This window comes from Chionomys nivalis, chromosome 7 (genome assembly GCF_950005125.1).
Source record: "Chionomys nivalis chromosome 7, mChiNiv1.1, whole genome shotgun sequence".
Classification (NCBI taxonomy): Eukaryota; Metazoa; Chordata; class Mammalia; order Rodentia; family Cricetidae; genus Chionomys; species Chionomys nivalis.
In genome coordinates, this window is record NC_080092.1 from 43689502 (window position 1) to 43714202 (window position 24701).

At 40.6% G+C, this 24701-nt stretch overlaps 1 protein-coding gene across 2 annotated transcripts in view; it reads right to left on the bottom strand.

The window, feature by feature from the left end:
• Nucleotides 1-24701, bottom strand: part of Akap10 (A-kinase anchoring protein 10) — a 76518-nt gene that overhangs the window by 31231 nt on the left and 20586 nt on the right. For both annotated transcript variants that reach the window (XM_057774550.1, XM_057774551.1), the window contains exons 5-10: nucleotides 22198-22296; nucleotides 18200-18284; nucleotides 17248-17371; nucleotides 13670-13806; nucleotides 6471-6615; nucleotides 3723-3896 (exon numbers count right to left, since the gene is read on the bottom strand). In XM_057774550.1, the coding sequence (XP_057630533.1) occupies nucleotides 3723-3896; nucleotides 6471-6615; nucleotides 13670-13806; nucleotides 17248-17371; nucleotides 18200-18284; nucleotides 22198-22296 (764 nt within the window). The remainder of the gene's footprint in view (nucleotides 1-3722; nucleotides 3897-6470; nucleotides 6616-13669; nucleotides 13807-17247; nucleotides 17372-18199; nucleotides 18285-22197; nucleotides 22297-24701) is intronic.

The window sequence follows — 24701 nt, forward strand, 5'->3', positions numbered from 1 at the left end:
AAAATAACAACAACAACAACAAAACCCAAAGCAAATGCAACACATCTTTAGCTGGGCGGTGGTGGTATATGCCTTTAATCTCAGCAGTCTGGAGGCAGAGGCAGGCGATCTCTGTGAGTTTGAGGCCAGCCTGGACTACAAGAGCTAGTTCCAGAACTGGCTCTAAAACTACAGAGTACCCCTGTCTCGAAAAACAAAACAAAACAAAAGACAGGCTCTCATGCCAGGTAGAATACAAGCTTTTAATTCTAGCACTTGGCAGGTTGGGGAGAGGTGGGGGGGTGGGGGTGAGCAGAGGTAGGTGGATCTCTGTGAGTTTGAGGCCAGCCAGGTCTACAAAGCAAGTTCCAGGACAGCCAGGGCTGTTACCCAGAAACTGTCTCAAAACAAAACAAAACAAAAAAACAACACAAAACAACAACAAAAAAGAAAGACAGGATCTCACTATGTAGCCCTGGCTGTCCTGGAACTCACAGATTGCCTGCCTCTGCCTCCTATGTGCTGGGATTAAAGTTAGTATGTGTCACCATGTCCCATCACTTTCTTAAAAATATTTAATTAATTCATTCATTAATTCATTCATTCATTCATACGTATGTGTGTTGAGAGTGCCCACAGAGGCCAGAAGAGGGCATCAGAGCCTCTGGAGCTGGACTTACAGCCAGTTTTAAACTTTCTGATGTGTGTGTTGGCAATCAAGCTGGTTCTCTACAAGAGCAGCGAGTGCTCTTAACCAATGAGCAGTTTCCTCGACACTCACATAGTAATGTCTGAGGAATAACATCCACAGCTGATCTCTAGCCCCTGCACACACACATACAAATACACTTGCTTACAAAATTATCTGGGAGGGGAGGAAAAGGCGATAAGAATGGAGCTGGGTGTGGTGGTGAATGCCTTTACTCCCAGCACTCAGGAGGCAGTAAGTGGATCTGAGAGTTTGAGGTCAACCTGGTCTACACATTCAAGTCCTGGAAAACCAGGGCTACGTAGTGATGTGGGATTTCCCTCGTATGCCGTGATTACATTAATGAATAAAGAACTACTTTGAGCCTATAGCAGAGCAGGGCGGGGAGGAGCAGCGTTAGGCAGAGAAGACTGGATTGAATGTTGTAAGAAAGAAGGGCGGAGTCAGAGAGAAGCCTAGCCTCTGCTGGATGGAACTTTACTGGGTAAGCCACAACCATGTGGTGATACACAGATCAATAGAAAGGGATTAAATTAAGATGTAAGCGTTAGCCAATAAGAAGCTAGAGCTAATGGACCAAGCAGTGTTTAATTAATACAGTTTCTGTGTGATTATTTCGGGGTTAAGCGGCCGGTAACCAACAAGCAGCCTCCTTACTACAACATAGTAACACTGTCTCAAAAAATAAAAATGTAAAAGACACAGCTTTACAAGGCATTAAGGAATGGGAAGATAATGGGTAGAACTTTGATTAATATATATGGTGAAATTTCACAGAGTAAAGAAATTTTAAAAATCAGTTAATTTAAGAAATTATTGTTCGGGCTGGAGAGATGGCTCAGCAGTTAAGAGCATTGCCTGCTCTTCCAAAGGTCCTGAGTTCAGTTCCCAGCTACCACGTGGTGGCTCACAACCATCTGTAATGAGGTCTGGTGCCCTCTTCTGGCCTGCAGGCATACACACAGACAGAATATTGTATACATAATAAATAAATATTTAAAAAAAAATTATTGTTCATGTCCATGTTTGCATGATGTGGGGGTGGGCAACATGTGCCACCATGTGCATATGAAGGCCAAAGAATTTTGTGGAATATGTTCTTTCCTTCCACCTTTATGTGTGTTGTGTGACTTGAACTCGGGTTGCATGACAAGTACATCTTCTGAATGAACTTACCTTCTGACCCTCAGTTAACTTCTTAGTGTCTTTTGATTTGCTGTCTTGGACATATGCTACTTCCTATGATTTTAGGGGAATCAGGTAAGGTATGCTATCTAACATTAAAAAAAAAATAAACAGCTCAATACACAAACAAAAAGGAAGATATAACAGTATTCTAGTCCAAAACAAACTCAAAATTGGTAAGAAAAAACCGTAAGAGCTGGGTAGTGGTGGCATAAGTCTTTAATCCCAGCACTCAGGAGATAGAGGCAGGTGAATTTCTGTGAGTTCAAGGCCAGCCTGGTCTACAGAGCGAGTTCCAGGACTGGCTCCATAGCTACAGAGAAACTCTGTCTCAAAAAACCAAAACCAACCAACCAACCAACCAACCAGAAAACCGTAAGAGACCTTTGTTCAAGCCGACGAGACAGCTGAGCAGTAAGAGTGCTTGCAAGAAGAGCAAGCCCGAAGGAGCACGTGCATTCTCCACCTGGAACGCAGAGCGGAAGGAGAGAACTGACTACTGCAGACTATCCTCTGGTTCCCACACTCACTGTGACACGTGTGGATCTGCACTCACACACACATCGGAAATATAACATTTTCAACAGAAGTAACAAAAAGTATCCTAAATTTAGTTATTAAAATTTCTCAAAAAAAAAAAAAAAAAAGAAAAAGAAAAAAAAAAAAGGAAAGAAGAAAGCCGGGCGGTGGTGGCGCACGCCTTTAATCCCAGCACTCGGGAGGCAGAGGCAGGCGGATCTCTGTGAGTTCGAGACCAGCCTGGTCTACAAGAGCTAGTTCCAGGACAGGCTCCAAAACCACAGAGAAACCTTGTCTCGAAAAACCAAAAAAAAAAAAAAAAAAAAAAAAGAAAAAAAAAATTTCTCAAATAATTGTAAAAGAGCTCTTCAGTTTTGAACTAAACATAGTTCAAAATACTTCTTACTGGGCTGAAGAGATAGTAAAGTGCTTGCCATGCAAGCATGAAAACCTAAGATCCACAGCAACAGGACCTGCACAGAGTCTGGGAATGGTGAAATGCCTAGAATCCCAGCCCCTGGGATGTGAGGGACAGATGAAGTTCTGAGTGGAAATCCTGTGTGAATGTGTATTGTTGACATGAGCATAGTCATATCAAGGACCCCAGTGCCTCAGAACCATGGGATTGGCAAGGCCTTCCCTTGGTCTAAGTACAGATATTGACAGGTGCTGCAGAAAATATCAACCATTGCTGCTTCTTCCTGGATGACTGCAGCCTGAGACAGCTCCCCCAAAAAGCCCCCTATTTAAATTCAGCTTTATATAACAAATACACTGAATTTCAGGGCTGCTAATGCACCTCCATCAGAGTGTATGCCTACCCGATCCCAGTTTTTCTGTATATGTTACTGTCAATGTCAACACAGTCAGGTCAATCTGAAAGCCATGCAGGTCATGGCATCTGGGGAGGTGCAGACAGGCAGGTTCCTGGACCTTGCTGGCCAGTTAGCCTAACCTAATAACAAGTCCTGAGCCAGTAAAAGATTCTGTCCCAAAACCAAGGTGAATAAGGCCCGAGGATTAATATCCAAGGCTGACCTCTGGCCTCTGCACACGTCAGGCACACTGCTGTGCATGAATACAAACACACTTGGTTATTAAATGAAAAGCCATGTTGCCAAGCAGACGGAAGCTTTAGTGAAAGAGCATGATACTCACAGTATTACATAAGCCTAATCACAACTGGCAGTTTGACTAGAATTTACAAGCAAGTTGATTTTACTTTCTTGTGTCTACTACTTTAAACATATCAATGGGATCGGCTGCTGGCATTCGAAGGAAAGGCTCTGTATGCCTTCCTTCCCACGGAAAGACTAACATTAGCTGATACCTGAGCAGAGGAGCCATCGGAACCACCTGAGTGAGACTCTTCAGGAAGGCAGGCAGAGCCGTGAGCAGCCAGTGAAATGTTTCCTCCAAGAAATTCATCTCCTCGAACTGAATGGATGAGGTCATTCAAATATTTGTAATAAAGATTGCTGGACAGAAAACCAGGCAAAAACACCTGAAAGAGGAACAGCATTTTAAAAATGAAAATCAAACACATCTAGTACTTAACTTTAAAAGCTTTATCTACAAGTCTATCATTAACAGTCATGTCAGTAACTTAAGCTCCAAGAGGACAGAACACCTCTGACCTCCATGGGCACCTTCACCCAGGTATCCAAACTTATACACAGACATGAAAACTAAAACTAAAAAATCCTTTAAAGAATTACAAAGGGGCCAGGAGGCAGAGGTGAATGCCTTTAATCCTAGTACTCGGGAGGCAGAGGCAGGCAGATCTCAGTGAGTTAGAAGCAAGGCTGGTCTACCAAGTAAGTTTCAGGACAACCAGAGCTGTTACACAGAGAAACCCTGTCTCAAAAAACCAAACCAAACCAAACCAAAATAACTCCCCGAACTAGTAAACAAAAAATTACAAGGAATATGACCGCTAAGTTAAATTCTAACCTTCAAATATATGGTGAATATCAAAAGGATGTTATCATTGTATATCACTTGCAACACATCAAATTATCTGTACAAGCTTCCCAATGCTAGTTTTTTTTTTTTATCTGTTTCCAAGTAACTAAGGATAGTTGTTGAATAAATGCTAATTGGAGCATGTTTTTACAGTCATTAGGAATTATTAATGGGTTGAATATACTGAGTAAGTACTCATATTTATCATTTTTATTTTCCACTACAGACGGCTTTCACAGCACTTAGCACAACTGTGGATATGTCTGTCTAATGGAATGTCTTCTCATAGACCTAAGTTTCAAAGGTCAAAAGCCCCATTGGTTTACCAACAACAACAACCAGTGTAGAAATACTCAAAAGTGTTTGCTGAATGCATCACTCATGTCTTCATATCCTTTAACTACCTGCTAGTCAGCTACTCTTAATATTAGGGCAGCGTAGTGGAGGCACGGTGGCTCATGTCTATAACCAGCACTTGGAAGGTGGAGGCAGAAGATCATGAGTTCACAGCTAACCTGGGCCACATAATCAAATTCTGTCTTGAAGGGTCTCCAATGCCCCCATACCGCTGAAAAAACAAAAACAAAACAAAAAACCCTAGTACAAATTCCTTACCAATCAACATTTATTAAGAGCTATTTTGTCCTCCTTCTCCCAAAAGTGCTGAGGATGGAACCCAAGATCTCTCACATGACAGTCAAGCACACTACCACTGAGTTAGACACAATCACTTTTATTTTTTGAGACAGGATTTCCCTCAGTTGCTCAAGCTGTCACTGAATTTTCACTTTTCTTTTTTCAATTTAATTTTATTTACTGTTGCACACATGCACGCATATGTGTAAGTAGGTGTCCATGTCCCACATGTAGAGGTAAGAGGACTACTTTCAAGTGTTAGTACTCTGTTTACACCATGTGTTCTGGGAACTGACCTCTAAAATATCCTACCTGTCCTTCTCTTTTGTGTAATATGTCAGTTTATGTGTGTCATCCTCAGGAACTTGGTCTGCTCCTTTGAGATGGTCTCTCACTGGTCTGGAGGTCGCTAATTTAGTCTGCACTGGCTGGCCGGTGAGCACAGGAATGTTACAGATGTATGCCACTCTACTCAGCATTTCTGTTTGACTTCCAGGAATCAAACTCAAGTTCCTGTGCTTATAAGGCAAGCACATTACCAACCAAGCCACCCCAAATCTCCTAGCTGTGAACACTAATTCCTACCTATCTGAGATTGAAGGTTGTATGCCCAACTACATTGTTTCTTTGTATTTTACTTCTCATTAAGTTTACATTTTTTATACCCCATCCCCCAGACTTGGATTTTCCTTTCAAATCAAAAAAAGTTACTATCTTGGTTCGTTATTGATACTTTATTACATTAGCTTTGTTATACCTTGCTTTTATACTAATTCTTTTAAATTTAGTTTTTTTATGTGTGTATGTGCATGTAAGTGAAAACCAAAGACTGATTTTAGGTATCTTCCTCAAACACTTCTCTACCTTATCTTTGAAGACAGCGTCTCTCACTGAACGTGGAGCTCACTGATTGGCTGGATCCTCCTGTTTCTAGGTCCTCAGTGCTAGGATTACAAGAAGCTACCTCTCCACACCTGTTTTTTTAAGAAATCACTGAGGATCCTAACTCAAATTTGACTGAGCTACCTCCCTAGCATCTAAGTCCAAGTGTGTGTGTGTGTGTCTGGCATTTTATAATAGTGCTTAATCAATCCCTTTCCACCTGGATAAGCATGAAATGTTTCAGTGACGTAAATTCATAAATTTGCCCTGGACTCAGTACAATTCCTACAAATATGTCCTAAATCATTAAATAAGTTGTTTATAAATACTGACATTATTATTAAGCTGTTAGTGATATCTAAAAAATGATCAAAAACCACAAAATTAGTGTTTCAATGTGATGTTCAGTGACTGCCTGGGCCACTCAGCCTACACAAGTGAGGTTAATACATACCAAGTCAAGGTGCAAATCTCTTAATCACTGCTCTTAATCACTATGCTATACCACTTCAGTTTTCCACTGTTGTGCTATACAATGCATTTTCAAGCTCCACAAGTAAAACTCTTGTAGTTTACTATTTGAAGATCTAGTTACCTTCTCCATCGTTGTCCAGGCCTGACGTAATGGAGTCGTGAAACAGTTAGGAAGCGGCCCACCTTCCCTGCAGATATTGGACTCAATTTCTAATCGGACAACATCATCAAATCCAAGAGGGTGTGTGGCTTGGAGGGAAAAGTACCTATGGCAGACAGAGATCCAAAGTAAAACCAAACTGTACACAAGTGTAAACAGCGGTCCATACTCCGGCACCCTCATCTGAAACTACAGAACCAGCTAAGCAAAGTGCCACTGTGCAACCTTATTATTCTCACTTCCTCTAGTGTGTGGTAATATTATACAGGTCACACATTTCTGCATCAGCAGCCAGCCTCTCAAGCCACAATAGCAACAGAGGTGCCAAAAGCATCTTCAGACTGGCTGTCTCCGGAGTTCAGGATATGCTGGTGTTGTGCTGATCCTTTCTTTGTAATTATGAAGATAGCCTGAGAAGAGGTGTCAATCCCAAACTAGTGACAGAGCTGCGGATGTGACTTTAGTCTTACTACCCCAGAAACAGGATGCTAATGAACTTTCCCCTCAGTTAATCTTGGGGGATAAAAAATATTTGGAAAATAAATACAGGTGACCTTCAGGATTTGGATGAACCCCGAGACTCCCTTCTGATATTGCTGTGTGAACTGTGTCTCAATTATTTCCACGCCTCCACGCTGGTCCAGAGAGAAAGATAGTTTATGTTGGGGCACCAGACCCCGACACTCTAGGAAACCTGCTTCCTCTCACTTCCCTTCCAAACACCTTTAGGTGCCCAGCCATTTATAGCCAGAATAAATTTTGCTATTTTAGTTGTGAGTCAGGTTATACGGAGGCAAAGAAATCAACCAGCTACACATACTTAATAGGCACCTGTTTTCTGTTTAAAATTTAAAAAGGAGTTTATGTAAGAAATTTTCCCAAGACCCTATCATTTTCCCTGAAAAAAAGACTTGTACATAAAGTAAGAGCATACCACTATACCTACAAAATAACAATAAACACGTGGGAACCCCAAAACAAACAGTACTAAAGATGAAGTGGATGGATTTAACAGGAGTTAACTCAAAGGACCTGCTGATAATTTAGAAAAGAAAGGAAAGAGTAGTTAATGAGAACATAATGGAATGTAGTGCAACTGATATTTAGTGCTTTGATTATGGATACAAAAAAGCAGTGCAAGCAGGGGGAAAAGAAAACTTTTGAATAGTCCAGGGGTGTCTGTCTCCATCTATGAAACAAACACAGAGGGATGATGATGCATATAAGAAAGAGGAAACAAGCAGGAAACTACAAAGTCCAACCTGACAACCAACTAACACAACATCAGCTGTAGGACACTAGTCTCCGGAGAGTGACTCCCGGAGAGCAATGGGATGCGTGGTACTGCATCTGCTCTGTGCGGTTCCTGAGCTCCAGCCAGGCCTGAGTGGGGCCCTGGCCACTATTCTGCTCCAGCATTCAGAAACTGTTCTCTTTTCACCAGCATTTCCATAGCAGAAAGCACCTCTCCCGTGCTGTAAGCAACGACAAATACTCTCCCATGAGTTCAGCTTCCAGGCACCCTCAACCAAACTTCTACTGTGCATTCTTCCCATCCAACAGCATCACTTCCTCGCCTACTACCTTCCCCTAACTCCCCATAGCAGGGAGTACTCGGCTGAACATGAAGAATTAGATCTCTACTAAAGTTCTGCCACTACCTTGCTCTGTGACTTTGAGAAACAATGTCCTTCATGTGACTTAGTTCCTTACCTTCAAAACAGAAAAATCCCTCAGAATTATCAAATGTTTTCAAGAGTAAGCATTTCTGAGTCTCTCAATCCTGCTGAATCAGAATCTAATACACAGGACTGAAAGTGAATTTTTTAAAAAAAGATTTATTTATTTAATGTGCACTGGGGATTTGCCTGCATGTATGTCTGTATGAGGGTGTCAGACCACCTAAAACTGGAGTCACAGACAATTGTGAACCACCATGTGGGGGCTGGGAACTGAATCCAGGTCCTCTGGAAGAGCAGCCAGTGCCCCTAACTTCTAATCTATCTTTCCAGCCCCATGGAAGTGAATTTTTAACAAGCTCTTAGGTGAATCGTTTTAAGAATGATTCTATTTATTTTATATATTTGGGTGTTTTGTCTACAAGTGTGTCTGTGTACCATGTGGGTGCCTAGTAGCTTTGGATTCCCTGGAACTAGAGTTATAGGTGGTTTTGAATTGAAATATGGGTGCTGGAAATTGAAATCAGGTCCTCTGGAAGAGCATCCAGTACTTTTAACCACTGAGACATCTTGCTAGCCCCTCCTAAATGATTATTACACAGACAACTTAACACAAACCCATAGTTCCATGTTTAGTAACCAATGGTCTAGATATGCCTGGCCCTTTCATTCTAACACCACAGGGTTCCTGCTTTTATATTTAATTCTTTTCATGTGTGTGTTGTCTGTATGAATGTGCAAAATGTGTACAGGTGTCTATGGAGTCAGAATACAGTGTCAAATCCCCTAGGGATGGAGTTTCATAGAGTTATGAGCTGCCTGAGGGGCTGCTGGTAATAGAAGCTGAGCCCTTTGAAAAGCAAGGAACAAACAAGAGCTCTTCATTGGTGAGTCACTGGTCCAGTCCCCAGGCCCGTAAAGCTCTCTAATCCTCAAGTCACTTTTTTCAACTGTCTGTGGATACAAACAATTTCCTCACAAGAAAAGATGAATGTGGCAGTCACCATGATTCTCCCACTCCAGACGGATGCAGGTTAAGATCTTTCCTGGTAAGCCAGCTCGTGGTGCTACACAGAATATTAGAAATGGGTTAGATCAATATGTAAGAATTAGCCAATAAGAGGCTGGAACTAATGGGCCAGGCAGTGATTAAAAGAATACAGTTTCCGGGCTGGAGCGATGGCTCAGAGGTTAAGAGCATTGCCTGCTCTTCCAAAGGTCCTGAGTTCAATTCCCAGCAACCACATGGTGGCTCACAACCATCTATAATGGGGTCTGGTGCCCTCTTCTGGCCTGTAGGCATACACACAGACAGAATATTGTATATATAATAAATAAATAAATAAATATTTAAAAAAAAAAAAAGAATACAGTTTCCGTGTAATTATTTCGGGTAAAGCTAGCTGGGTGGTGGGAAGCAGCCAGCCGCTCGCCCTCATACAACAGAGTGGCGTCTAGACGTGGTAACTAACTTCACATAAAACCTGAGAGAGCTTAATTTTAAACACAGAAAAAACAGAGTTTACCACAGCTTTTTGCTGTTTGCTAGAGTGTGCTGCAGAAAAATTTTCCTGACTCAGCCTCAGCAGGAAAAAAGCTGCTTGCTTTAAAATGCGGCTTCCTGGGGCTGTGCTGCCAGTGTGAACTCTGGCTTTAAACCATTTCAATGGCTTTTATGGGACTGGATGTTTGTGTTCCCGCTCTGGATGGGGAGGAAAGTAGCTGAGACCAGCCCTTGGCTCAGCACTCCCCGCCTGCACCTGGGCAGATGGCAGAATCAGGCTTAGGCAGGCTGAAGAGCATGGCGGATTCCTGCTGCCATACAGAGAGATGTTTTCAGACTATGCAGTGCTCTGCGTGTCAGATTTGGCTATAATTTGGATGAAAAGAGTTTCTGTGCTACACGCTCAGTCTCAGAATTAAACTGCTGACTGTGGCTCCAGTGTGGACTTGCTGTGTGCCTGGAACTGTGCACAGCTCAGGGGCACCAAATGGATGTGAGGCAGGAGCAGCTGCTCCATGCTGAACTGTGCTGACCTCAGGCAGGAATGATCGTAATTACCGTAATAACAGCGCAGTTAAGGTTTAGACTGGCAGTAAACAGGCAGTACCGAATTAACCCTACATGGTGCAAACAGTTTTTAAGAGCTTAGCATTTTAAGAACTGCTCCTGGATAGTAAAAAAAAAAAAAAAATTACAGATTCACAATAGGACAGATTCAGACCACTAAATGGATCACAATGTTGGATGAGTGTATGTAGGCTTGAGAGAGAAAAAAAATATATAGAGAAAATAAAGTTAATGCCCTTAAAAAAAAGGGGGGTAAAGTCTTTAAAGAGACAGAGTACAGATAGTTATAGATTAAAAGAAATAAAGAAAAATAAGCCACGTAAAAATGGAAAATTCACAGAGAGTCTGGATTCTTTGTATTATTGTGTTTTCTTTAAAATTTTTGACTGTAAAGGAGCTAAGTACAGAGAGACATTTCATTATATGGGCTGCCAAGCAGAACCAGAATGGATTTCATAAGGGTATTATGACTTCAAAATTTGGGTCTAAGGATATGGTGATGCTTTGGAGAGGGTCTTCTTTTGTTTTCACAGAGGATGAGACTCTGTGGATTGCTTCTATCCCAATATGGTATGATAGACCACGCCCTCCTGAAAGGTTGCTGTGAACACTCTCAAAAAATTACTTCACTCAAGTGCCAACTGAGATGAACCTGGCAGACAGGTTATCCCATGAAAGATCTAAATAACAGCGCCCCCATTCAGCAGGAAGCAGTTTGGAGAAAAAAAACTGTGCCATGTTCCCAAATATTGTTTATAAATGTTCTTTTACATTTAAAGGGGGATATGATATAGATATGAATAATTTGCATTGGTATGGATTTTAAGGTCAATTTTGTTATATGTATATGTATTTCTGATCTTGATTAAGGTATTGTGATTGTGTAGTTCATTTAAAAATGTAATGTATAGGGCTGGAGAGATGGCTCAGAGGTTAAGAGCACTGCCTGCTCTCCCAAAGGTCCTGAGTTCAATTCCCAGCAACCACATGGTGGCTCACAACCATCTGTAATGGGGTCTGGTGCCCTCTTCTGGCCTGTAGGCATACACACAGACAGAATATTGTATACATAATAAATAAATAAAAAAAAATTAAAAAAAAAATGTAATGTATAATTAGGAAATATAGGTGGCTAACGGATAATCATCAATAATAGTCAAGCTTGTAGTCATGTTAGTTAGATTTTCTAGATATATAGAGATATATTTCAGTTAGATAGGCATTCTTCATATCTTTCAAAGACTGCAGAATATGGCATTTTAAATGTTTTAATAACTTAGGGCTTTTCATGACAATGAGACACGTCTGCTGCTGGCAGCACCAGCTACTTAAAGAGGAAGATGGGCATCGAAGAGGATCCTTATGGAGCTTGATAGCTATTTGGGCAAGAAACTGCTCTTGCCTGGACTGATGCATAAACTGGACACAAAGAACCCGCAGAAAGAGGACTGCTGAACTTGCCAAAAGGTGAGATGGTCTTTCAGGGTTCCTGATTCATGAAAGAGTCTGCGAGACATTCTGCAGGATACAGCAGAAAGTGACTGAACTGTCTTTGAATTTTCCTGCTTCATGGAAATGTCTGGTAGACATTATGGGCCTGAAGGCCGAAGACGGATGCCCTAACGGTACAAAAGAACTTTGGGTGACTGTCCAGGCAGCGAGATGTCTCTGTCATTTCTAGAGTTTGAAGTTTCTTATTTCTTGTTTACTTAGGTAATATTATATTCTTCTGGAGTCTCTGATGGAGTTGAATAATGAATAGACAGTTATAGTTTTCCTTAGTTATGATAAAAGATAAAATAGATATGAATATTGTAACTGTAATTCTTGCTTGATAACTGTTTTGTTATATGTAATCTTACTATGTTAAAGTGAAAGCCTTTCTTTTTTGTTTAAACAGAAAAAGGGGAAATGATGGGGGAGAGTCTTCTGTTTTGTGTTGATTTCATTGGTTAAATAAAGAAATTGCCTTGGCCCTTTAATAGGACAGAAAATTAGGTAGGCAGAGTAGACTGAACAGAATTCTGGGAGAAAGAAAGCCAAGTCAGGCAGTTGCCATGATTCTCCACTCCAGACAGACGCAGGTTAAGATCTTTCCTGGTAAGCCAGCTCATGGTGCTACACAGAATATTAGAAATGGGTTAGATCAATGTGTAAGAATTAGCCAATAAGAGGCTGGAACTAATGGGCCAGGCAGTGATTAAAAGAAAAAAATAAAGATGAATGTAAGGGACAACATGGCGATGGGGCTGGCCAGTTCTCTCACTTTCCCAAGCAGATGTTTTAGTTTACTTATAAAATGATTTTTTCCCCCAATTTCTTGTCTTTGATGAAAACAAATGAGAAACTGGCTGGTGTAGCCCAGAGGTAGAGGCATGCTTAGCATATACAAGGTCATGGGTTCAATTCCTACCACTAAAGACAAAAGTCATAAAACTACTGGAAAAAAAAACCCAATAAACTAGCATTTATTATCAATGTAGTAGAACCTATGATAAAGTCACACCCTTTCCAATCTGTTCCAATTAGTTTAGTGTATTTCTATTATGTTCTAGAAACAACATTTTTAATACCCAAACTCAAGTTTTCTTTCCTTTTTCTGATGCTGGGAATGATGGAGCCTAGCTGCTGGTCCACAGAGGCTCTACACACGCTGCCTCTATCTCAGTTTCTTCTAAGTGTCACACTTCTCCATCAATGCGTTTGTGTGAAATTTGCTTTCAAGCTTTTGTTGCCTGACAAAATTCAATTGTTTTTTTCTCTTTTCACATATGTATGTATGTATGCACACATGGTCACGTGCAAGAGAGCACGCATGTGTTGCATATGTGTGTGGAGGCCACAGAGTGATGCTAAGAGTCTTTGTTGATGACTTATCTACTTTCTCCTTTGAGGTAGAGCTTCTTTCTTCCTTTTTAAGGTGATGTTCTATATATATTTTATTATTAATATTATTTTATGTGTTTGAGTATCTTGTCTGTATGTATGTCTGTGTGTCATGTGCAAGCTTGGTGCATGAAGAGGTCAAAAAGAAGGCACGGAGTTCCCTGTATCTGAAGTGAGAGGTGCTTATGAGTTGGAAAGTGGGTGCTGGTATAGAACTCCAATCCTCTTGAAGAGCAGCAGTGCTCTTAGTGGCTGAGCCATCCAGCCCCGAGACAGGATTTCTTAATCAAACCCAGAGCAACATAGCTTTTTTCTAAGAACACCCCCCCCCCACCCAAGTCCTGCTTACTATATAAAAATCCTCAATTTCCTCAGCAGGGACTTTTGTTCTCTGACTGGAAAGTTCTGCATCCGACACATCCAAATCAACTTTTATGCAGTGTGCTGGGAAATCCTTTGACAGGATTCAACATTATTACCACAGTGCATAGTTCTGCTCAAAACACACAGACAAACAAACTTACTTGTCATACAAAATCATGGCATCATTCTGTGCTTCCTGTCCATCATACTGGCCCTTCTTGGCAGCAAGCTGAGATTGGAAATTATCTGCTGCTAACCAGAACTGTAAGATATTCACTGCATCTTCTTTTTCCATGTACTAGGAAGAAAAACACAAAATAGTAAGACAAGAAACAGTTTCCTCACCACTTTTAACTTACATGCAGTTAGTAATAAAGTAAAAAAGACCTCCTTCATTCCACACCCGTCAGCAACACAGAAACAAGTTTTAGAAGCATATAGTAGACAAGTTTTAAATATTCTTTTGGGGGAGTAAAATTAACAACAACAAAAACCCATACCACGGACAATGAGATACAAATTTCAGTTCACTGGAGTTTAAAAAAAAAAAAAATCAAATTTGGACTCATACTTCCTTACCAGTAATGACAGTGAATTAGCCAAAGTAATTCTTTTATACCTAATCATGGCTACCATTCCATCAGGACATATGAACATTCAGAAAGATAATCTGAACAAATACTGATCTCAAGCATGGTCAGAAAGGGAAAAAATGTAAAGCAAGTCAACTGTATGTTCAATGCACTCTTGCAAAAGGCCCAATTCAAACATGTAGGTCGTGGTATTGTGAAACTGGGAGTTGTTCTGCCAAGTGATGCTGGGGACCGTGAACCTATGGCCTCCTGCCAGCTAAACCAGAACCTACCACAGGAATCTTTAAAATAGCCATTTGTTTTACAACAAAAACATTTCATCTGATAAAGCCTAATAAACGTTATATAAAGCTGCAAGCCTTACCTGCTGTAGGCGGATAACGCTGCTCCCAGAAGCCACAGGATATTAAACCAAATTTAAGTGCCAGAAAGTGCTATCTTCCTACAAGCTGTTGAGCAGGGAGGCCCCAAGACCCTCAAAATAGTATCAGGCAATTGCCACTGCAGCTGTTCGCCCACCAGAACTAGACGGTAAGACCCCATTTGCTGAAGAAATCACACTGATCACATGACAAAGAGAAATCTAGCTGGAAATGGAATAAAGGCTTCTAAGTAGGAAGGCTCTGTACAGTGTACAGGGGAGAACTGTTACAATCTTACCTGGCTAAGGACTATGTGTTCAACACTCCTCACCAGTCAGGCAAGCTGTGCTCACTAGTACAATAGTGTAGCAAGTCTGTCATGGAGGTAATCAATTTGTTTTCTGATTATATCTGAAACCCACTTCAAAGGAAATAATCTACATTTGGTAGTTTAAACACAGGCAAAAAAGCTCATGGCTAAGAAGGTCAGAAGCCCTAGGGAGTATGATACTACTGTTGCTTTGCAAAGTTAATATGATGTGATTGTCAACTGTCAAGATGCTTTCTAAATAACATGTTTAAACACATAGAATAGTGCTATAGTTTTGATGGGAGACTTTTTTTTTTTTAAGACAGGATCTCACTATGTAGCTCTGGCTGGCCTAGAACTCACTATGTAGATCAAGATAGCCTCAAACTCAGAGAGATCCACCTGCCTCAGTTTCCCAGTGCTGGGATTAAAGGTATGCAGCACCATGTCAGGCTGAAAAGCTTCTTTTTGTAGTGATCAGTGGTGGTGACAGAGGTCCCGTAAGTGACTGTTGAATATGCAACTGTAAATGGGACATCTGTATCCCTCCCTCCAAGGTTTGAGGAAAATCATGGAAGAGGAGTCAGAAACAATGTTAGAGCTGGAGGAAGGGAACAAGTAACGTGGAACACTGAATCCCAGGCACAGTGTGGCTGTTCCCCTGCTGAACTCAGGTAATCAGCAGCTGTGATTACCTGCAAAGATCGCCACAGACTAGGCCCATCAACAACCTTGTTGTGGAAGGGAGAAGGGGTCATGGGGCTACATAGTTCCCCCAAAATTACATGAAGTTAATGACAGATGAGGGATGGAGAGTCATGTTCTTTAGAGGTAAAGTCAATGTAAGTGTCCGTGCTACTGTAAACAACCCTAATGAAACTCACTTGGACGGACGGACACAAGACACACACCCCAAAACACACACACAACAAAAACCCCATAAAACAAATAGAAGAGGGGCAGTTGAGAACAGGACGGAAATGGGGGGGGAACGACAAAGTATTTATGTGAATATAATCAAAATATATTATGTACATCTATAAATAGGTCATAAAGAAGTTCATTATCATGTATGATTATATGCTAATAATTTTTTAAAAAGACTTCTATAAGGGGCTGGAGAGATGGCTCTGTGGTTAAGAGCACTGTCCTGAGTTCAATTCCTAGCAACCACATGGTGGCTCACAACCATCCATAATGAGATCTGGTGCCCTCTTCTGGTGTGCAGACATGTAGAAAGAACACTATACACAATAAATAAATAAATAAATAAATAAATAAATAAATCTTTAAACAACAAAAGATTTCAATAAGAGGAATAAATATTGAAAAATACCATATATGTCTTATAGAGATTAACAGTTTGCTTCAAATATTATATACTGAAAAATTCTATCAAGTAGCAAAAGTAAAAATGATGAACATAGGAAAACCTTTCTTTCTTCTGAAATGTAATCTGTAATTACCGCAATGGAATAAAGTAGACAACTCTATGGCCTTATTTATTTTTGGTTTTTTGAGATAGGGTTTCTCAGTAGCTGTCAGTCCTGAAACTTGCTCTGTAGACCAGGCTGGCCTCGAACTCACAGAGATTCACCTTCCTCTGCCTCCTGAATGTTGGGATTAAAGGCATGTACCACCAATGCCCAGCTATTTATTCACGCTTAGTGTGTGTATGTATGTTGGGAGTACCTGTGTTCATGTTTGAGCGTATGAAGGCAGAGGCTGACATCAGATGTGTTCCTTATTGCACCCCATCTTATTTTTTGAGACATGGTCTCGTAGCCCAAAGCTCACCAACCGAGTAGACTAGCTAGTCATCAGGTGCCAAGAAGCCTCATGTCTCCACTTCCCAATGCTGAGCATATAAATGTATGGCCATGCCCAGCTTTTCCGCTTGGGTTCTATGGATCCGAACTCAGGTGCTCATGCTTATTCAGCAAGCACTTTATTACTCAGCTATCTCCCCAGCTCCTATTTATTTATTTTTGAGGTAGAGGCTCAAGTAGACCAGGGTGTCCTCGAAGTCATTATGTAGCAAAGGATGGATAACCTTGAATTTCTGATCCTCCTGCCTCCACCTCATGAATGCTGGAATTACAGGTCTGCAGCACCACACTTAGTTTTGTGTGGTGTTAGAGACTGAACCCAGAGCTTCATGCATGCTAGGCAAGAACTCTGCTGAGTTATATTCCTAGTTTTCAATTCTATGGCTTTAAAACAGTTCAAAAAAATTTTTTTTATAATGTATTCTCTTATAGTGTAACTAAAGTGCTTTTTTAAAACTAGAGTTATTTTACACTGAGTTTTCTCTTTAACCTGATGAATATGCCATTAAAGCATTCTTGCCTAAAGCACAACCTAAAACAACCATTTGGAAATGACTTATCTCTTCTATGTCATTTTGTTTAAACAGATCCCCAGCATGGGGCTGGAATGTTCTAACAGAATATAAAAGAAAATGCAAAATTTACCTCAGAGAAATAAAAGAGGGCTGACTCACAGAAGAGGATGTCAGCCAGGTAAACAGTCCCACTGGTGAGCACTTCAATCTGATATTTACAGAAATGGTGACTTCGCAGAAACTCACTAAAGTGCCTGCATGTGGACAAAAAGAGAGTGAGGGAAAGACCAAGGAAAGAGCATAACTAAACAAAACAAAACAAAACAAAACAAAAAACAAACAAACAAAAAAAAAAACACTCTTTCCAAAACTATTCCTATTAAATGTTTTCTTTTTATTTTTTGAGACAGGGTTTCTCTGTGTAGTCCTAGCTGTCCTAGAACTAGCTCTGTAGACCAGGCTAGCCTTGGACACACAGAGATCTGTCTACCTCTTCCTCCCAAGTGCTGGGATTAAAGGTGTATGCCACCACCACGTGGCTTTATTCCTACAAAATCTTAAAAACCTGGGTCAAGGCTGCCTTATTTCCCAAGATGTTATTCCTGATTACTTTCAGCTGTAAGCCATCTCCCTTGCTCAATGAGTTTGTGGCTTTCTCCTGATAGTTCATACATGCTACTTCATATTAAGGTAACCAAAGAACATGAACTGTTTCTTTAATTGAGCTGTAACTTCCTTTAAAGCAGGCATACTTGTGGCTCTGTACAAAACTCGTAAAAAACACGAAGAATGAATATATAAATTTTTACAGGCACACAGCAAATAATCTTAAAAAGTCTGGAGACAGTTTATTATTGTTTATAGAGCATAAACTGAAATCATGAACAAATCAGATGCCCATCTGAAGACATGCATTATTAAATTAACAGATTATCAGTCATATACTACAGCCTCAATCACCCCAAATGGCTTTATCCAAGTGACTTGAATCTTCAAAAGTGCATTGTTTTTAGTGAGTGAAGTCCATTTTCTAACCAGGAGCCAGATTTCCCAGGAATGCTAATGTGAGAATATGAACTTACTCTTGCTCCATTGCACTAAAGACTACAGCCTGTGCCAGAACGAAACAGTTGGGATCCACCTGTCCATCTTCTCCACAAATCTTTGCTGTGAAAGAAATAGCAATTGAATTTCTACTAAATTCAAGCTATACCCACTTTAAACCAAATTGGAAATAATAGTTAGGGCATACACATGACATTTCCAATAGAACTAAAAGGGGTGGCAAGATGGGTCAGTAGCACTTGCTGTCAAACCTGATGACCCAAGTTCAACACCTAAAACCCATGTGATGGAAAAAGAGAACAAATTCCTATAGGTTGTCGTACAGCTTCCACCACGGTATATACACTACCCCCCAAATAAAGATCTAAATAAATATCTAAATAAAAAGAATGAGAATATAGTATAGGTAACATCTTAGAACAGGAAAAACCTTTTGAGGTATCCATATGGAAAACAGATCAAAATACTGAACAAGACAAGCAATGCTCCAAAACACATTGCTCCAAAAATAAGATGAAAAGGCAATTAAAACAAATGGGAATAGGGTAAGAGATGGATCAGTGGTTAGTCCTCTGCTCTTCCAGAGGACTCAAGTTTGGTTCCCAGCACCCATGTGAGGCAGATCACAACCACCTATAATTCCAGCTTCAGGGCATATGACACCCTCTTCTGAACTCCACAGATGCCTGAACTCACGTGCTCACACCTACACACAGAAATATGTACATACACAATTTAAAATAATTTTTTTGTTTTGGTTTTTTTTTGGGACAGGGTTTTTCTGTGTAGCCTTAGCTGTCCTGAAACAACAGACCAGGCTGGCCTTGAACTCAGAGATTCTCCTGCCTCTGCCTCTTGTGTACTGGGATTAAAGGTGTGTACCACCACTGCCCAGCTATAAATCATTTTTTTAAAGTCAGGACACATGGCAGGCAGACCTCTCTGAGTTCAAGGCCAGTCTGGTCTGGCCTACAAAGTGAGTTCCAAGACAGTCAGAGTTGTTACACAGAGAAATCCTGTCTCAAAAAAAAAAAAAAAAAAAAAGGAAAATAAGTCAGGATATATATATGACAAGTAAAAAATTACCAGTAATTAATGGCCCACATCCCATCCCAAATAAAAACTGAACCAAGGCACAACAGATGACTTCAAAGGAGAGGTGGGTGGCACTCTTGTCATTATCCAGCCACCACCAGTTTTCTTCTATTTAAACAACAAATGATAACAAAAACAAAATGGCTATTATGAAGATACATAAACTTGTGAGTTATCAAATGAAGCAGAAAGAAAATCAGCATAAAACTGCTTCGGCCAATACACTCACACATTATTTAATAGTATATGATTAAGCTAACTAGGGCCGAGGAAAACTGGTACCACTGCTAATAGCAGGATACACCAGTGTATCTTCTACAGGGTAATCTGGCAGTTTCTACATTAGCTCTTTTTTGGAGACAGGCACTATGTAGCCCTAGTTGGTCTCTGCAATTCTTTGTAGAACAGGGTGGCCTCAAATTTACAGAGATCCACCTGTCCCTGCCTCTGGATAAACTAAATTATCTTTAATCAGCAATACTATTTATAAGATTTAAAAGTTTAGAAGTTAGAGTTATGAAGAGAACTGTCTAAATAAATTATAGTATATTCATAAACTATTTAGCTGGCTGTTAAATATCCCTAGAAAAACCCTGAAGCAACCGTAATAGCCAGTTCTGCTCTGTTCCTGTCTTTAAAGAGGCATCAAGAACCTCAAGGGTCACATCCTGATCCCTTTATCTACCACTCTCCCAGACAATACTAAGCTGTGATACTGGGATACGTGTTTGGTCTTTGGCCAATTTCCTAGCAGTCAGCTCTTGGAGTCTCTGGTGTTATGAGAGTCTTCATCATATGTTTATGAGACAGCCAGTAGTTAGGAACCCCTAGTGAGTTTCAGAAAGGGGCCTGGTCACCAGAATGACTGGGACCTATGACCATGGCCTACGAGAGGGTAAGGATTTTCAGTGAGGGGTATTGAAGGCAGGGTGATGACTCATGACCAAAAATCATGTTCAGCTATGCCCACTCAATGAAACCTCTATAAAACCTAAGTATGGGCCTGAGAAAGTGGAGTTTCACATTAATGACCACAGAGACTGGTGCGTATATGGAGAAAGATGAGCTCCATGTTCCTTCTCTAATTTGTCCTGTACACAGCCTTCATTCACTATGGACCTGAATCCTTTCTAAATACCCTTAAGTACACATTAGAAAATGTAAGCATTTCCTGGAATTCTCTCTCACAGAGAGCCACCCACCTCTGCCTCTCGAGTGCTGGGTTTAAAGGCATGCGCCACCACCGCCCACCATGAAGTACTCTTAGTCTTTCTCCAGTGCCTCTTCTCCCCATTGTAAAACTTTGAGCCATAGAGAAATATAGCTGCTGACATAGTTTTGTCTATGCACATATATATATTATGATGGAAATACATTTTTTAAATGTTTGCCTCTATGACTCTGATTTCGGCAGGGATTTGAGGTCATAAAATAAGGCTAATGTTAACAGAATGAACACACTGTCACCAAGAAAATAGGGGTTCACACCTTTAATTCCAGCCCTCAGAAGGTAAAGGCAGGTAGAATCTGAGTATATTCAGGTATACATAGCAAGTTCTAGGTCAGCTAGTCCTACATAGTGAGATCCTGTCTCTAAACAAAACTAGTTACACACAAACCCTGTGATGTCCTAACTTCTCTACTCTCAAGCTTCCTCATTTACAAAATTGTATTTATCTGTGAGATTCTTTTTATTCTAATAAATTACTTATTTTACTTTATGTGCACTGATATTTTTATTCTCTGCAGGTCTGTGTGAGGGTAGCAGATCCTCAGGAACAGAAGTTACAGATAGTTGTGAGCTGGGTGCTGGGAACTGAACCCACGTCCTCTGGAAAGGCAGTCAGTGATCTTAACTGTGAGCCATCTCGCAAGCCCCCGAGATTCTTATTAAGAACTGGTGCCCTCTTCTGGACTTCAGGCATACATGCAGGCAGCATGCTGTATACATAATAAACAAACAACTCTTAAAAAAAAAAAAAATAAAAGTACGGAGGGAGGGGGCTGGAGAGATAGTACAATTAAGAGTATTTACTGCTCTTACAGAAGACCTTCCCAGTACCCACACGAAAGCTCACAACCACCTGTAACTACAGTTACAGGGGACCAAATGCCCCTCTTCTGACCTCTGTGGGCTCCTGCATGCACATGGTTAATATTCAAGCACACACACATACATATAAAATAAATATTAAATTTTTTTAAAAGGCACTTTGAAAACAGACTAGGAGCTGGGTGGTAGTAGCACACGCCTTTAACCCCAGTACTTGGAAGGCAGAGGCAGGTGGACCACTGTGAATTTGAGAGCAAGTTCTAGGATAGCCAGGGATACACAGAGAACTCCTGTCTAGAAAAAAAAGAAAGAAAGGAAGGAAGGAAGGAAGGAAGGAAGGAAGGAAGGAAGGAAGGAAGGAAGGAAGGAAGAAAACAAACTAGGGAGAGAACTGTTATATTTCATGTATGTGCACACACACACACAATCTCCTTGGGGTTGGAGAGATGGTTCAGCACTTTAAGAGCACTTGCTGTTCTGGCAGAAGACCTGGTCTGGTACCCAGCACCCACAGGGCCACACACAACTGTCAGTTATTTCAGTTCCAAGGGCCTGATGCCCTCTTCTGATCTTCATGGGCTCTTGCACTCATGTGATAGACATATATTCATGTAAGCACACATATATACACATAAAAATTGTAAATAATTTTTTTTGGCTGCGTGTGGGGGCATATGCCTTTATCCCAACACTCAGGAGGCAGAGGCAGATGGATCTCTTTGAGGCCAGCCTTTTTTTCCAGGCCAGCCATGGCTATATAGTAAGACCCTGTCTGAAAACAAAGAAACAAAACTCAATAATAATGTTAAAGAAAAAAATCCTAGTCAGTAATGAAACCAGTCAGTTCTTTCCCCCATGACTGCTTACCTATGATATCATTTCTCATGGCTTCTGTAATTGGTATTGGTTTAGCAGCATCTGGAGATATATATTTGGTAAAAGTATTCACTGCATCTTGTTCTATACCTACAAGAGAAGAAAAGGACAACTTCAAACCACTGAGAAGGACTGTGTTCCTAAGAGCAGGGGGCTGTTTGCTGTGTGGTGCTATTACAGGTCAACTTCCATGGAAAACTGCCCTGCTCACAGAACAGGAAAACCTTGTGTCAGCTCTTTTTTCCTTGTCTGTATGAGCTACTAAGTTCCTTAGTAATAATGATCTCTGTTACTTTCTGCCTCTTCTCTGGAGTCTCAGCTTGAAATATGTGCACACTAACACCACTGTAGAAGCTCAAAACAGTCTGTAGAAATCTACATTTATAGAAAATGTTTGAGACATTTAAACATGGAACCAAGGAACCATGAACCAAACTCTATGAAACTGAGGTCAACAGGGATCATCTCTTCCTCAGTTTGTGACTGCTGCATTACTTGTTATAGGATGAAAGCAAATCATTTGCTTCATCATGATTGAACTTTAGGTCAAAAATATCTCTAGAGAGTTACCCATTTATTTTAGAGTCTCCAGTTGAGGGGAATCGAGTTTTGTCTTTATTGTTTTTTGAGACAGGATTTCTCTGTAGTTTTAGTTTTGAAGCCTGTCCTGGAACTGGCACTTGTAGACCAGGTTGTCCTTCAATTCAGAGATTTGCCTGCCTCCCCTCCCACCCCCCGCCGTGCTGAGATTAAAAGCATGCACCACCACCACATGGCTGGTAATACAGATTTTTAAAGTATGTCTCTAGGGTTCTCTGAATTTCTACAGTGTTTGCTATATCTTCTTTTTCATCTAATTTTACAAACTTAGATCCTCTCTTTTGTCTAATTAAGGTAAGGGCATGCCAACCTTTTAAAGACCCAGTTGTCTCATAGATTCTTTGTATTTCCTTCACTAACTTCAGACCTAATCCTGGTGGTGAGCCGAGCCTTCTCTCTCAGCCCTGATTTTGATTTCTTCCTGTCTGCTTGTTTGGGCTGTTGATGGCTCTTGTTTTTCTAACACCTTCCTGTGCACCATTAAATTAGTAGAAAAGTATCTCCCAAATATTTTTATGTACATACATGGTGCTATAAGCTTTCCCCTTAGCACAGCCTTCATTATGCATATGTTGATATGCCGTGTTTTCATTTCTGAAGTCCAGTTCTAGGAACTGGAAACTTATCTCTTTTCACTCTACTCTGGTTCAGAGGTGCTGTTCACTTTGTATACTTTTTATCATTTCTATTGCTGAAAAGAAGCCATATTTTACAGTGGCCAGACAGAATGCAGGATGTGATTTCAATTTTCCAATATTTGTTGAAACTTGTTTTGTGTCCTACTATGTGGTTTATTTTGGAGAAAGCTCCATGGGCGGCTAAACCTCTAAAACTTGGAAGAATACGTATTCTTTAAATTTGGGTGGAATGTTCTGTAGATCTGCAGTGAACATCCTAAATGTCTATCAACTGCCAAACAGATAAGGAAAATTTGGCACACCTGCAGAAGGGAATAGTATTCAGAATTAAGAAAAGTGAAATTTGCAGGTAAATGGATGGGGAAGAAAACGATCATTCTCGGTAAGGTGACCCAGACCCAGAAAGACAAACAGCTCATGCATGTTTTCTCTCATGGCTGTAGCTTTGAATCTTCAGATATATTTGTTTCACTTGGAATACCCATATGTCAGAAAGTTACTAAGGGTTCGCAGGGGAGGGGTGCTTTTAAGGGAGAAGAGATAGAATATTCTGTTATACCAGGTTAAAAAGGAACTGTGGTAACAGGAAGGGTTAAACTGAGGTGAGGTAGGAAGGATAGGGCAGAGAAGGGAATAGGAAGGGACAAGTTCCACTAAAGACCTTTTGAAAAAGTCATATGGAAAACTACTACTGGCATAAGTTTCCTTAAAATACACACATAAATAAAATAAGATGTTAAAAATGAGTTACCCTTTAATGAGGTAACGATACCCTACTAGATAACACCAGAGACTAACAAAAAGTCCAGTGCCAGGAACTGGCTATCTCTTTTGGAGTTATTGGCAAGTTAGGGTCCACAGACTCTACTAAACATTAGAAGTTATTGCCCTTGGGCTGGAGAGATGGCTCAGAGGTTAAGAGCATTGCCTGCTCTACCAAAGGTCCTGAGTTCAATTCCCAGCAACCACATGGTGGCTCACAACCATCTGTCATAGGGTCTGGTGCCCTCTTCTGGCCAGCAGGCATACACACAGACAGAATATTGTATACATAATAAATAAATATTTCAAAAAAAAAAGAAGTTATTGCCCTTGTTAATCTCTTAGTTACTTCTAAAACTTGACAATAAGACTCTATTGCTGCTGGGTGGTTGCAGCACATACCTAGAGAGGCAGAGGCAGAGGCAGGAGGGTCTCTGAATTCAAGGCCAGCCTAGTCTACAGGGTGAGTTCCAGGGCAGCCAGAGCTACAACAGA